General features: G+C 54.6%; 6 protein-coding genes across 6 annotated transcripts; 5 read left to right on the top strand and 1 right to left on the bottom strand.

Moving 5' to 3' along the window:
• Nucleotides 1-253: 253 nt before the first annotated feature.
• J7T54_005672 (uncharacterized protein) lies at nt 254-823 on the top strand (the record flags this gene model as incomplete). Its single annotated transcript, XM_051504116.1, has 1 exon — nt 254-823. The coding sequence occupies one exon, from the start codon at nt 254-256 to the stop codon at nt 821-823; it is 570 nt and encodes a 189-aa protein (XP_051364499.1).
• Nucleotides 824-1,790: 967 nt separating this feature from the next.
• J7T54_005671 (putative N(4)-(beta-N-acetylglucosaminyl)-L-asparaginase precursor) lies at nt 1,791-2,810 on the top strand (the record flags this gene model as incomplete). Its single annotated transcript, XM_051504115.1, has 1 exon — nt 1,791-2,810. One exon carries the CDS (start codon nt 1,791-1,793, stop codon nt 2,808-2,810), a length of 1,020 nt encoding a protein of 339 aa, XP_051364498.1.
• A 140-nt stretch (nt 2,811-2,950) lies between these two features.
• J7T54_005670 (uncharacterized protein) lies at nt 2,951-4,237 on the bottom strand (the record flags this gene model as incomplete). Its single annotated transcript, XM_051504114.1, has 1 exon — nt 2,951-4,237. One exon carries the CDS (start codon nt 4,235-4,237, stop codon nt 2,951-2,953), a length of 1,287 nt encoding a protein of 428 aa, XP_051364497.1.
• Nucleotides 4,238-7,135: 2,898 nt separating this feature from the next.
• On the top strand, nt 7,136-8,237 carry J7T54_005669 (ankyrin repeat domain-containing protein; the record flags this gene model as incomplete). The annotated part of the gene is made up of 2 exons (XM_051504113.1): nt 7,136-7,786; nt 7,854-8,237. The coding sequence occupies 2 exons, from the start codon at nt 7,136-7,138 to the stop codon at nt 8,235-8,237; spliced, it is 1,035 nt and encodes a 344-aa protein (XP_051364496.1).
• A 1,090-nt stretch (nt 8,238-9,327) lies between these two features.
• On the top strand, nt 9,328-10,227 carry J7T54_005668 (uncharacterized protein; the record flags this gene model as incomplete). The annotated part of the gene is made up of 1 exon (XM_051504112.1): nt 9,328-10,227. One exon carries the CDS (start codon nt 9,328-9,330, stop codon nt 10,225-10,227), a length of 900 nt encoding a protein of 299 aa, XP_051364495.1.
• A 473-nt stretch (nt 10,228-10,700) lies between these two features.
• J7T54_005667 (1-acylglycerone phosphate reductase) lies at nt 10,701-11,757 on the top strand (the record flags this gene model as incomplete). Its single annotated transcript, XM_051504111.1, has 4 exons — nt 10,701-10,738; nt 10,795-10,847; nt 10,904-11,072; nt 11,121-11,757. The coding sequence occupies 4 exons, from the start codon at nt 10,701-10,703 to the stop codon at nt 11,755-11,757; spliced, it is 897 nt and encodes a 298-aa protein (XP_051364494.1).
• Between the last annotated feature and the right edge of the window lie 355 nt (nt 11,758-12,112).

The following is a 12,112-nucleotide window of genomic DNA, read 5'->3' as shown; positions in this document are numbered from 1 at the left end:
AAAGTCGGCAGCTGTAGCTCCCCACCTTGGCGCTAATTTTCGAATCCATGTTGCACACGATCATGAGCAGACTGATGGGTGTTGGTAGTAGAGCTGGACAGATGAGAGAAATAAAGTACCGAGCCTATGCGGTCAAGCCTCGGCATGCCGGGCGTGACGTTTGCCAGAAGCTCTGATGAGAGATATAAAGTCGACGTTGCCGTCATGCCAATTCCAGGCCCACTTTCCATCATTTTACCTTTGCGCAACCACAATGTCTGAATTCACCCCGACCTGGCAGCAGCCAAGCCATCCCGACCTCATTAAGGTCGTCAAGGGCGATGAGCCTTACCAAGCCGCGGCCTACTCGCTGGTGTCCCTACCCGCCGGCGCACTATTCTCCAAGATCACGACGGCGACCCCGGCTTCGCAGGACACCTACACGTCTGTTGCCAATGGTGAGAATTCGCGCATCGAGCTCAACTCGGATCTCGTCTACTGCAACCACTCGTGCGACCCCAGCCTCGTCTTCGACATGACGAAGTTTGAGGTCCGGGTCTCCGACCGTCGTCCTCTCGCTGTAGGCGACGCCCTGACTTTCTTCTACCCCAGTTCTGAATGGAAAATGGTGCAACCTTTCAAGTGCGGATGCAACGCGGGTGCAGCATGCCTCGGATACATTGCAGGAGCGTCCGCGATCCCATCTTCAGTCCTGAGCCGCTACTGGTTGAACGACCATGTCAGAGCGTTCCTTGACCGTTCTTCCAATGGCAGTGAGCAGATGGCTCACAACATGCCACAGTCCGCGGCAGAGGGTGCTCGGGTTGAAGGAGCCAAGGCTTGAGACAGCAAGTGGAAAAAGAGGGCCGGCGAAAAGGGTTTGATTTGGTGGCATTGATGCGCATGTTGAAAAACTAGTGGGCGATCGGGTGGGGAATGCTGCAACATATATGTAGCATCAATAGATTCGCTGGCGTTTACCACAGCTCGGGTGGTGACGATAGTGCTTGCCAAGATCAGCTTCTTCACAGGCATGTCTCAGTCGTGTACGTAGCGACTAGAGTCTAGAGACTCTACACTAGACTAGGAAGCCTTGCGGGGCCGCTCCGCAGGCCCCGGCGTAGATTATGTAGGACACGACTGTGATAGCTTCGGAGCAATGTTACGCTTCATGCATGAAGCTCAGTGCAGGGTCAAGGTCAATGGGAGCATGTGCTGACATTGAGTTTGCGTGGGCAAACTCGAAGCCAACTCTGAGCACGATGTCAGGTGACCGCATGGGATGATGGCGGGCAGCCGACGCACGTGACACACCTGCCAACACTCCTGCCGACCAGTAGACATCGATACGATTACCCTATTGTTCCAAGTCCTGGGATGCCCTGGTCTGATCTGATTGATTTTTCATATACGGACTCATGATAGGTCTTGACTGGTCTGTTTTATGAATCCCGATTGCTAAAAAGTCCAATGCAATGGGAGGAAAGATACCTATTGAGTTAGTGAAATGCTCCTATCTGATGACTGCTGCCAGCAAGGATCCTTAGCATCCTGATCCTGCATTCCCACATCGGGAAGGTCACTCACAACACTCTCCATACGGTAAATCCGAACGACAAATTCATAAGTGATATTGGAACCTTTGGCGGGTTCGTTAAGATGGAATTTAGTTAAAACAGAGTGCAGACGGGTTTACGCTTATCTCTCAAGATATTCTTTCCCCACAATCTCCCAGGTATAAGTGCTCCTTCGTCCATCTCAAGTTCCTACTTCACTTAACTCGCAAACGATCATTCCCAGAACGAAGCAACATGGGTATTACCAAGGCTGTCGCACTCCTTGCGCTGGGTGCCCCAATCCTGGCCTCCAACAGTCCTGGTCTTCCTTTCGTCATCAACACTTGGTCCGGTCCCTTTGAAGCCGCCACCGAGACTGCATACCGCCTCCTCTCCAAGAACTGCACACCTTCTGCCCTCGATGCCGTCCAGGCCGGCTGCACCACCTGCCAAGAGGCTCAGTGCGACTCATCAGTTGGCTATGGCGGCTCGCCCGATGAGAACTGTGAGACGACTCTCGATGCCATGATCATCGATGGCGAGACGCTCAACGCGGGCGCCGTGGCCGGTATCAGGAGGATCAAGGATGCCGTTGGCGTGGCGCGCATGGTCCTCGACCGAACGACGCACACCATGCTAAGCGGCGATCTCGCAACCCAATTCGCGGTGGAGATGGGCTTCGAGGAGGAGGACCTGACAACGCCCGCCTCCAAGGAGAGATGTGAGACATGGAAGGCGGCCAATTGCCAGCCAAACTATAGGGTGAACGTGTTGCCCCAAGGCCAATGTGGCCCTTATACGCCCGACCTGTCGTCGCGCAAGCTGGTGGATAAGCGCCCGGTTTCACACGACACAATTTCCATGATTGCCATTGCAAAAGATGGGGCTATGGCGGCGGCTACGAGCACAAACGGCGCTACCCACAAGGTGCCAGGCCGCGTTGGCGACGGCCCTATTGTTGGATCCGGTTCCTACGCCGACAGCGAGGTCGGTGGTTGTGGCGCTACGGGGGACGGCGACATCATGATGCGCTTCTTGCCTTGCTACCAGGCCTTGGAGAGCATGAGAGGCGGCATGAGTCCTGCAGAAGCGGCAGAAGACGCTGTGCGACGGATGGTGAGCAAATACCCCGAGGTGTCCAGTGGCCTGGTCGTTGTGGACAACAAAGGCAACCATGCCGGCGCCGCAAGCGGCTGGACGGGAACCTTTACGTATTCCTTCAAGGGTGGAGATATGGAGGAGACGGAGGTTGTGGAGGTTCCCAACATTGCATAGGCAGATGTAAGGCCACCAATGCGAGGTATGGAACGTCAGTGAATGATATCTGCATATACCTATAAATGTCCAATTACGCCCTTCAATGATTCGATCGCCCGGAATACGCCACAAATAAAGAATAAGATCATTATCGTACCTCATCGCACATGAACAAGCTCCCTCTCCCTCTCCTTGTTTGTCTTGAACAACGCTTTCAGCATGTTGGTCTGCTTCTGGCCCTTGGGCCTGAAAACCAGATCAATTCCGTCGTCGTCGCCTCGGCGACTCCGTCCATCCTCAATCGCACGCACGTTTGTCTTTTCCTTTCTCTTGGACGACGAGGGTTTGCGGCTGCGTTCGCTGCCGGTGACGCTCTCGGTCGTGGCGTGCTTACTGCTCTTGCGCTCGGGGACCTCGCGTTCCTTGGGTTTGCTAGTCTTGCTTGTCTTGGAAGTCTTTGTCGTCTTGGTGCTTCGCCGGGACTTTGTGTCGAAATCATCCTCCTTGCCCAGGCGCGACCGGTTGGCGCGACGAGCCTCGGGCGTGATCAGCTCCATATCCACGCTCTCATTCTCCCCAAACTCGGGCAGGATACCCCGCCTCCACGAGTCGATGGAGCTGATGTCGTCGTCAATAATGTACGCTTCATCCATGCCCGTGCTGAAGTCGCTCTGCGTCCTCTGGGGCGCAGGGCGGTCCATGGGAACGCCCTCAAACGCAATGGCCTCCCGGGCCGCCTGCTGCTCCTTGACCTTCTTGACAATCTTCCAGCCGCCAAACATGACGACGGTGACACCGACGACAGCAGCTGTGCCGATGAGGAACTGCGGCGAGGCGAGCAGAGCGAACACCGCGGGTGAGCCACCCTTGATGAAGCCGAGGAAGGCTGGCGACATTTTGGTGACCAATGTCGACAGCTCCGCCAGCGAGAGGGCAACAGCGGCAGCGGCGTCTGGGTTCTTCTGCAGGTGGGAGATGGTGGCGGAGGCGGAGTGTTGCACGCAGTGCGCCTCGTCCAGGAGACCCTCCACTTTCTTGACCAGCATCTTTGCGCGCTGCTCCTTGGCCTCGGCCGCGCGGTCGGGGTCCAGATCATGTCGGTCCTGCAAGTCGGGAGGCACGTCGCCATACGCGAGGTCCATGTCAATGTGCTTCCCAGCAGGGCGGTTGACCATGGCCCTCCGGTCGCTGATCTCAGAGAAAGATCTCCGACGGGTCATGGCGGTCGGAGGTCTTCGTTCCGATGGTGCCATGCTCCGCATATCGGCGTGTGTGAGGTTCATCCTGGAGACGGCCATGTCCTTGTTCAGCGTCTCCGCGTATGGGGCGCGGTACCCACGTGGGGCCCTCGACGGCGCCGCACTCGAAACCTCGCTCAGCGTCTTGAGATTGCTGGCGGTCAGGGCGGTCCTGCGGCTCACCACACTTCTGTCGTCTCTGGGCATCCGTCTAGACGACGTGCGCGCGGTTCGGCGCGAACTCGCCTCGCTGTGCCCATCGTAGACAGAGTGGCGCCTTAATGGCGGTTCGTCATAGTATTTATCGTAGTATTCGTCTTCTTCTTCGTCATAATATTCGTCGTAATCGTAGGGATCATGGTGTCGATAGACACTCCGTGAGGTGGTAGGGTGGTGGTCAAAGGTTTGTGCGCGACCTAGTGTCGATCGTTCGGACTTGATCTGAGCCTTCTTCTCTTGATAGGCGCCTTTTGCCTGATTGAATACCGACAGAAGCTGCTTTCCCTGTCTGCTATGTTAGTAAAACAGAAAAGCTGCTGATGAGAGGGTGAAACGTGCCGTGCCAATGATCTTCCCCGAGTTGTTCACGATCGTGATAGTTTGCTCCAGAACCATCGTAACGTCTTTGCGAGAGAAAGGATGTGGGAAGCGTTAGCTGCAGCTGACCGGCAGCTAAGAATGAAAAAGCACACAAAGACAGACGCTTAACAACAGTCGTCGCGGCGGTCGAAAGAGTGACTGGACGTGCCAGTCCGAAGATTCGGTGAGGAGAGACAACTTGCGCAAGCCCACTGAGGCTGGAGCTGGTGGGCTGTGGGACTGGATGGCGATCGAGGCTACTTCGAAATTGGTGCCGCCTCAGGCCTTAACGGAAGTACCTTTGATCTCCACTGGGGCGATCTGGGACTAGGGACCAGGGAGACGGGGAAGGTTGGAAGAAAGCCGGAATCTGTCGGTGAGGAACTAAGAACGGGGTTTTCAAGATCTTGAGTCAATGCCCAGCCATGCTTCGGATAACTTTTTGGAAGAGAGAAAACAGCGCCTTTCTTCAAAGAGGATCTGATGCCCAACGGGCGAGCGCACGCATGCCCGCGTGTCGATGTCCGCAACTCGACGACCCAATCACACTCAAACACACTGCATCGCAGCACACGTTGGAATCTCGCCCCTTCAGCTGGGATCGGTCCCCTGACTTGACGATAACTGGCCCGCCCCCCTTTTACTGTGCATGAGAGGCCAAGAGCTTCTTGACGCCCTATCAAAATCGCGGGGCTGGGACTGGACATCGAGTCAGCAACCGCACGCTTGCCAGCCAACCGCTGGATTACTCGACTGGGCATCACGAGAGAGCAACCAGTCTCTGGCGACGGCACGCAGCGCGTTGCGGCTCCATCGCAGGTAAAGTGAAGTCATCGCGAGACCTTTCCAACCAAGCAGACGCTGCAGACCATGCTAGGTATGACGAGATCACGCAGCAACCAACAGACTGGAAGCAGACTGGAGGCTGGGGGCCTTTCGACGTGTCACAAACCAAACACGATTTAGGCGCTGCCAGGTCGTCCTGATTGAAGAAGCCTTTGTCCGGCGATGCAGTTTTAACGTCTAGTTCTCGCGTATCCGTACTTCGGCAAAATTCGGCTGCTGGGCGGGTAGGCGTTCAGAACACGATGTTTCCGTCATGTTCAAATGACAAAAAAGGACAATGTTCGGGTGAGTCCCCCCTAGCTGGAGGCCATCATTACGGTGACGTCGTTCATTCCCAGAGAAAGCTATGCATACATCAGGCTGCTGTGCATTCATGTTTCTCGCCCGCATTTGACCTCGCCATGTCCTTCAATCGCCTCGATCGCAGGGCACAAGAATCATCCATGCTTGCTCAACAACAAGATCAGTGCCATCCAACTACTCAAAAGGAGATTCCCTGCAGCCAGATCCACGCCGTATGTGTCGGTCGGGCCAGCTCTGCATGTGCCTTCTGCGTTCCGTCTCCTAGACCAGCGCCAAAGGCAGCGCCAGGATCTCGATTCGACTCAGCTGAGCTAGCCGGGGCGTGATGCCATTCGACGAACCTGATATATAGTCAGGGCAGGCTGGACAGTCCGATGATTGTATTCCGCCACGTAAGTACGAATCCAGGATATGAGAGGACTTGAGGCTCTGGCCACTACCGAGCTCCCTTCCAGCCTGGTCCAATTCTTCGTGACAGCTCTCAAGATAAACAAATGCGGCAGGAACAACGCCTGCGGGCTGTCCGCCGAGTTCGCGCAGAGGTCACCAATACCCTGCATACACACCACGGCCGTAGCAAAAGGGGCTGAAGCACAACTAGCACAAGTTCCGTATCGCATCATTGTCGAGGGTCTGCCGCGCGTGATGCGAAAGTTCAGGATCGAAGATGGCCAGTGGCGAGTATCGCCCTTGTGGAGCGGTGCGCGCTTCTTGATGGTGTGATACAGTCGCCTCGGGGGGAGCTCTGGGAGAAGGTAAAGGCATCTGCTCAACACGTTTGAGGCCTTGAGGCGGTCTCATTTCCACAACGACGATATCAAGCCCGCTACCAATAACTCTGAGGCCAGCCGCTCCGCCACACCGTACGGTGTAGCTGCTCAATGCGACGGGGGCTTGCCACTTGTCTCCAGCCTCACAAGGCTTTCTTGGTAGGTAGTACAATGCGTGACCCATTCTCGGAATCACATTAAAGGTACAGAATCACACTGCATCCCCCTACATGAGACCGCACTCCCAGGTGAGCACAGATTATCCACTGGTCGTGAGAATCGAGCGGGATGATTGGACTTAATCCAGCGCCTGTTGGCAGAAGGCAGCCTGCATGTGGAATTCAACGCTATTGACAATGGCAGAGGAGCACCGTTCCATGGCATCTTTGTGATAGACTGAGCTTTGAGACAATACATCACTGAACCTGGGGCGATTAGGTGTGTACACATCTGATTAGTTCAGGATCTGTTGCCGGCTCTACTTATGAAAACACGACTTTGAGAGTGTTCTCACTTATCTCTCTCTCTCCTCATGCGGCTCGAAAGTCACTTCAATATACTCTTGTGCCTCACCACACACTACACAGCAAAAATCACCTCTCTCAATATGGTCGGCCAATCTCCGCAATCCGACAGCCTCGACGGTATCGTGGACACCGAAAAAGAGATCCCAGACGACAATGAGGATAAGAATACATGCGACACAGCGCGGTTGACAAGGGACGGAGCGAGGCGAATGGCCAAAAACGAAGCACTTCCTGAGTTCGTCAAATTGGGCGACGCGAAAGCCGATGAGGAGATGATTAGACTGGGCGTAAGGACCACTGCAAAGGCCCCAGCCGAAGACTCAGCTGGAATGTACGCGGCTCAGCAAGAAAACCCAGAGATCAGCAAGGCCATATGTGAAAGTGGTAACATCTCCATCGATGACACAAACGACGTTGGGCAAACAGCACTCATGCTCGCCGCAATGAATGATCACCTCGAGGTGGTCAAGACTCTCCTCCGAGATTCGCCCTCTCTTGAACTTAAAGATCAAACAGAGGGAAGAACTGCGTTCTTCTATGCCCTGGCTCACGCCCATGGCGATGGCGATGGTGATGAGCTCGTTGATTCGCGCTGGGCCATAGCAACCGCCGTGCTCAAGGCCGGTGCCGACATTGAGGCTGAGTACAAGGCAGACCTCACACCTCTGGCCTGGTTCTGCAGATCAGGAAATTTTCCAGCTGTGCGATGGCTCGTCCAGAACGGTGCAAGAGTGAAGGGGAAATTGGGAGTGCCTCGTCAGCAAATTGACCTCTCTGATGGAAGCAGCATCTTGCTAGGGAGACACGGAGGGCGCCTGTTGCATCATCCAGCACCTCGCCGACCGAGGCGCGGGCATGGAGTTACACAACAGCAAGAATGGTCACACAGCATTGTTCGAGGCAGTTGTCTCGGCCTGTATGCCTCAACTCAAGCTTCTCATCGCCTGCGGGTCCCATGTCAATACCTTCTCGAGACTCAGACAGTTGCCCTTCACGATAGCAGCAATATGCGGATACGACGAAGTGGTCGAGATATTGCTCCAACACGGCCCTTCTGTGCATGTACGCGACTATCTCAATCGCGCGCCAAGCAACCATGCGAGCGAGTTTAGACGCCTCCTCTGCGTCGAGTTCCTCATCGAACATAGCTCTCCCCTCTCGGTCCAAAATGAGCATCTCTAGACTCCTTTGCACGAGCAGCATACAGAGATGACTATAATTTCATGCTTCTTCTTCTTCGACAACCCGCGATGCGCAGAACTTTTGATCAAGCATGGAGCGTCTGTATCTTTGGTCAAAAGCAATCACATTGCCGAGGGGCATACAGGAGTCCGACGCTTCCTTCGCCAGCATCAGGCTGATGTGAACTAAAAGCACGTCACAGGTTGAGAAGACAGTGATACCCCAAGAGTCCAAGACCCTGGTAAGTAAGGGCAGCTAATGTTTGGATATATTTTCTTACTATGTATCAAGGTTACACTCTCTGTCACCCAGGCAAGGAGGCTGGAGGACTCTCGCGGTCAATTATTAGTATTTTGGAATTGATGGTCGTTCTAAGCTTGAAGGCTCTGATATCACTGTGGGACATCATTGGTCGAAGCCACAGACATAGAGCAGCTGGGGAGACCGGAAAGCAACCGTGAAAAGGTGCATTGATCAATGAGCATCTCGGCTGGCGAGGTCGTTTCATGCAAGGACCCATGTGTTGAATTGAAGGCTGTCCGCACGGCCAACACGGAGAATATGTATGGAGGCTGTTCTAAAATTGGACCATGTACGGAGTAATTTGCAAGGCATCCCGCTAAGCAAGTGGTACAGACTACGGAGGCTTTTACTGCAGCACTACGCAGTACAATCCGTTGCGCAGGACAAGCTGAATTCTTTACGGCATGGATGCCTCAATGCGTTCGAAACAGCGTAAGCACGACCTCCGTGCTGACAAGATGGCGGTCTCAGGGTCCAGGGATGATCGAACGAGGCTGGGGGGAACCTAGGATTTGGTGTGTTGAGCGAGTGGGATAGTTCTTCGTATTGAGGTGCTTCTTTTCCCTCTGGCTTCTTTCTTGTCACCCTTGCACTCCAGTCGTTCACTTCTGTTCAAATTTTGCCAAGCGGTGGTACATTCTGGCTGAGACACGCGCGAGCACCTCATCTCCACTGCGAACCAATAATCTGTGGGCACTCTAATTAGTGTTTGGGCATCTTCTCGCTTTTCCTCAAACACGCCTTGCTTGCAGAGAACAGCGTTCCAATCTTGACTTCCTTCGTCGCAATGGCTCGGCTCACGGGCGTCGCCCTCGTCGCCCTGCTGGGACTGTGCACCAGTGTCCTCGGCGAGGTCGAACCCGAATTCGAATTCTACCCCAGAGATGCACAGCCGTGTCTCTACGAAGCATCGGACAAGGCCTCCTGCCCAACATCTTCCAACAAGGCACAGAACGCCTGCTTCTGCTCCAATGAATACGATTTCATCGTTAACACTGCCAAGTGCATGGGCAATGACGATGCAGACCTCCTGAGCGAAACGTACGACACGATGAGCCAGGCGTGTGGGGATTCGGGTACACCAATAGGGCTATCAGAGGCCGAGTGGGAGAAAGCCGCTGCTGAGGGATCATCGACGAGCAGCGCAACCACGACCGAGGCGACAGCCACCAGTACCAACGAAAGCGCAGCGACGACGACTACAAACAAGAGCGCGGCGACGACGACTACAAACAAGAGCGCGGCGACGACGACAACGACAGAGGAGGACAACGGGGCAGGAAGCCAAGATGGTATCTCCACCGGGGCGACTGTCGGTATCGCTGTCGGATGTGCATTAGTGGGCGCAGCTTTGATGGCTGGCATTGGCTTCTGGCTTTTCCGACGACACCGTCGCCGCGACGACCCCGCCAGCGCAACGCCTATGCTGCCGCAACATGGCTTCGCCGGCGGAGGAGGCACATCAACGTACACTTCCTCGCCATACAATGACTATACTTATCAGTCGCCCTCCTCGGCCAGCTACATGTCACCTGCCAATGGCATGGAGGAGGCGAGTCGATGGGGTACGCCGAGCGCGCCGAGTGAGCTCCCCCCACAATCCGACACGGGCATGGCTGTCGAAGTAGAAGGCAGTACAGTGCCGCCGGTCGAAATGATGGGCTCCGTGCCCGAGAAGAGCCGTTGAGATTTCTCTATATAAACATAAACGAGGAAGCTGGTGTTGGGTTAATATACATGCAATATCGAGGACGCGACGGGATCATGGGAATGGAGTTGACTTGCGTCACTTTCCTGACACCGCACCTACCCTATACCTTTTCCTGACGCTTACTTTAAGCATCCACCAAACTCGACAGTGGCACCGTTGACTATCTACTCTTCATAGTCGACATTTCTCACGTATGGTTTACACTGAACAAGCTTGTAGATATTGTGCGGCCTTTTACCACGGCAGAGAAGTGGTGTCTTGCAGGCAAACCAACGGAAACATTGCCCGCGGACCCGGAGTGCGACACACATGTTCAAAGGGCACTGCCGAGGCCATGCTTTCACGTTGGGGTTACCTGAACGTAATATTTCTAGATCCGACAACATCAATCCCCGTACACTTCAAATTCTAATCAGCAACAAAGCAATAGCCAGTGCAAAAACAGGGCAATGTCTTCTATCCGCAAAACCACTGTCCTCATTACGGGGTACGTTGTTTCTTTCCATCGCGTGTTTTCCGTTGGCTGACGACGTACTTCTCAAGTTGTACACCTGGTGGCATCGGCCACAGCCTTGCTACCGAGTTCCATCGTCGCGGTATGTGGTCATTGGATCCTGAAATGATCTCAACATCGCGCTGACAGCGCAACTAGGCTGTCATGTGATCGCAACCGCGCGCAACCCCGAGATTCTGAAGGAACTCGAAACTCAAGGGTTCAGCATTGCTCAGCTGGACGTCACCGACCAAGCAAGCGTGGATGCCTGCAAGATGGACACTGAGCGCCTCACCGGAGGAAAGCTCGACATTCTAGTGAACAACGCGTATGTCACACTCGTTTCAAGCAAATGTGCCCTTGACTGACCAAGCAGTGGCCGCCCCCATGTGATCCCCATCCTCGATGGTGACATGGATGACATCCAGAAGACCTACGACGTCAATGTCTTTGGGCCCATGCGCACCGTCAAGGCCTTTATACCGTTGCTCATCAAAGCCCGTGGCCTCATTGTCAACATCTCTTCGACCTCGTCGCAGGTCCCTTATCTCTTTGGCGGGATCTACTCTTCCACCAAGGGCGCCATTGACACCTGGTCCCGCGCACTGCGACTGGAACTCGAGCCCTTCAACGTCCGCGTCATGGTGGCGATGACAGGCACAGTCAAATCCAATTTCGCCAGCGGGCCTCACAGACCGCTCCCCAAGGACTCACTGTACATGCCTGTCAAAGACAAGTTTGAGTGGCGGTTGACCTTTAGTCAAAAGCACGGCACGTTTGCTACGGATCAATATGCGAAGGCCTTTGTCGATAATGCACTAAAGGGCGAGGGCTGGTTTGGTGGCCTTATCGCGGGCTCTCCGTTCTGGTTTTGGTGTGGAGGACTGACGACCAAGGTCTGGTTGTTGACGCTGTTGCCCCGGGTGGTGATGGAGCGCATCTTCTCGGTGTACTGGGGCATGGGCGAGATGAAGCGGAGGATTGAGGAGGCGGCCAGAAAGAGGGTTGATTGAAGTGGGCTGCCCCGTCTTGAATGGCCAGCAAGCTCTTGTCATTGTCTGTTCTCACACTTTTCATCGCCTTTTCTCGCGACATGTTCCGACTGGGCTATAGTACGGAGTAGATAGGTAGTATTACCAACGTACCATCACGATGTTTTAATAAATCAACCAATCGCCTCCTCGCGGAACAAGGCCCTGACTAGTAACAAGGCGGCTGGGAAAAGCCGCAGATTGAGGCAGATTGAGGTGGTTGGCGCAAATTCGTTGACGTGAAATCGGAGAACCTTGATGGTCAGTAGATTCAGTGTTAAGGTACGGTGTGTTGGTGGGGGTTCTGGATGCCTGTCAACAGCGTTCCCCCTCTTCG

The sequence above is a fragment of the Emericellopsis cladophorae genome (assembly GCF_022114955.1).
Source record: "Emericellopsis cladophorae strain MUM 19.33 chromosome Unknown NODE_7_length_695568_cov_118_814649, whole genome shotgun sequence".
NCBI lineage: Eukaryota > Fungi > Ascomycota > Sordariomycetes > Hypocreales > Bionectriaceae > Emericellopsis > Emericellopsis cladophorae.
The sequence above is the reverse complement of the archived record's forward strand: the minus strand, read 5'-3'. Positions and strand labels throughout refer to the sequence as shown.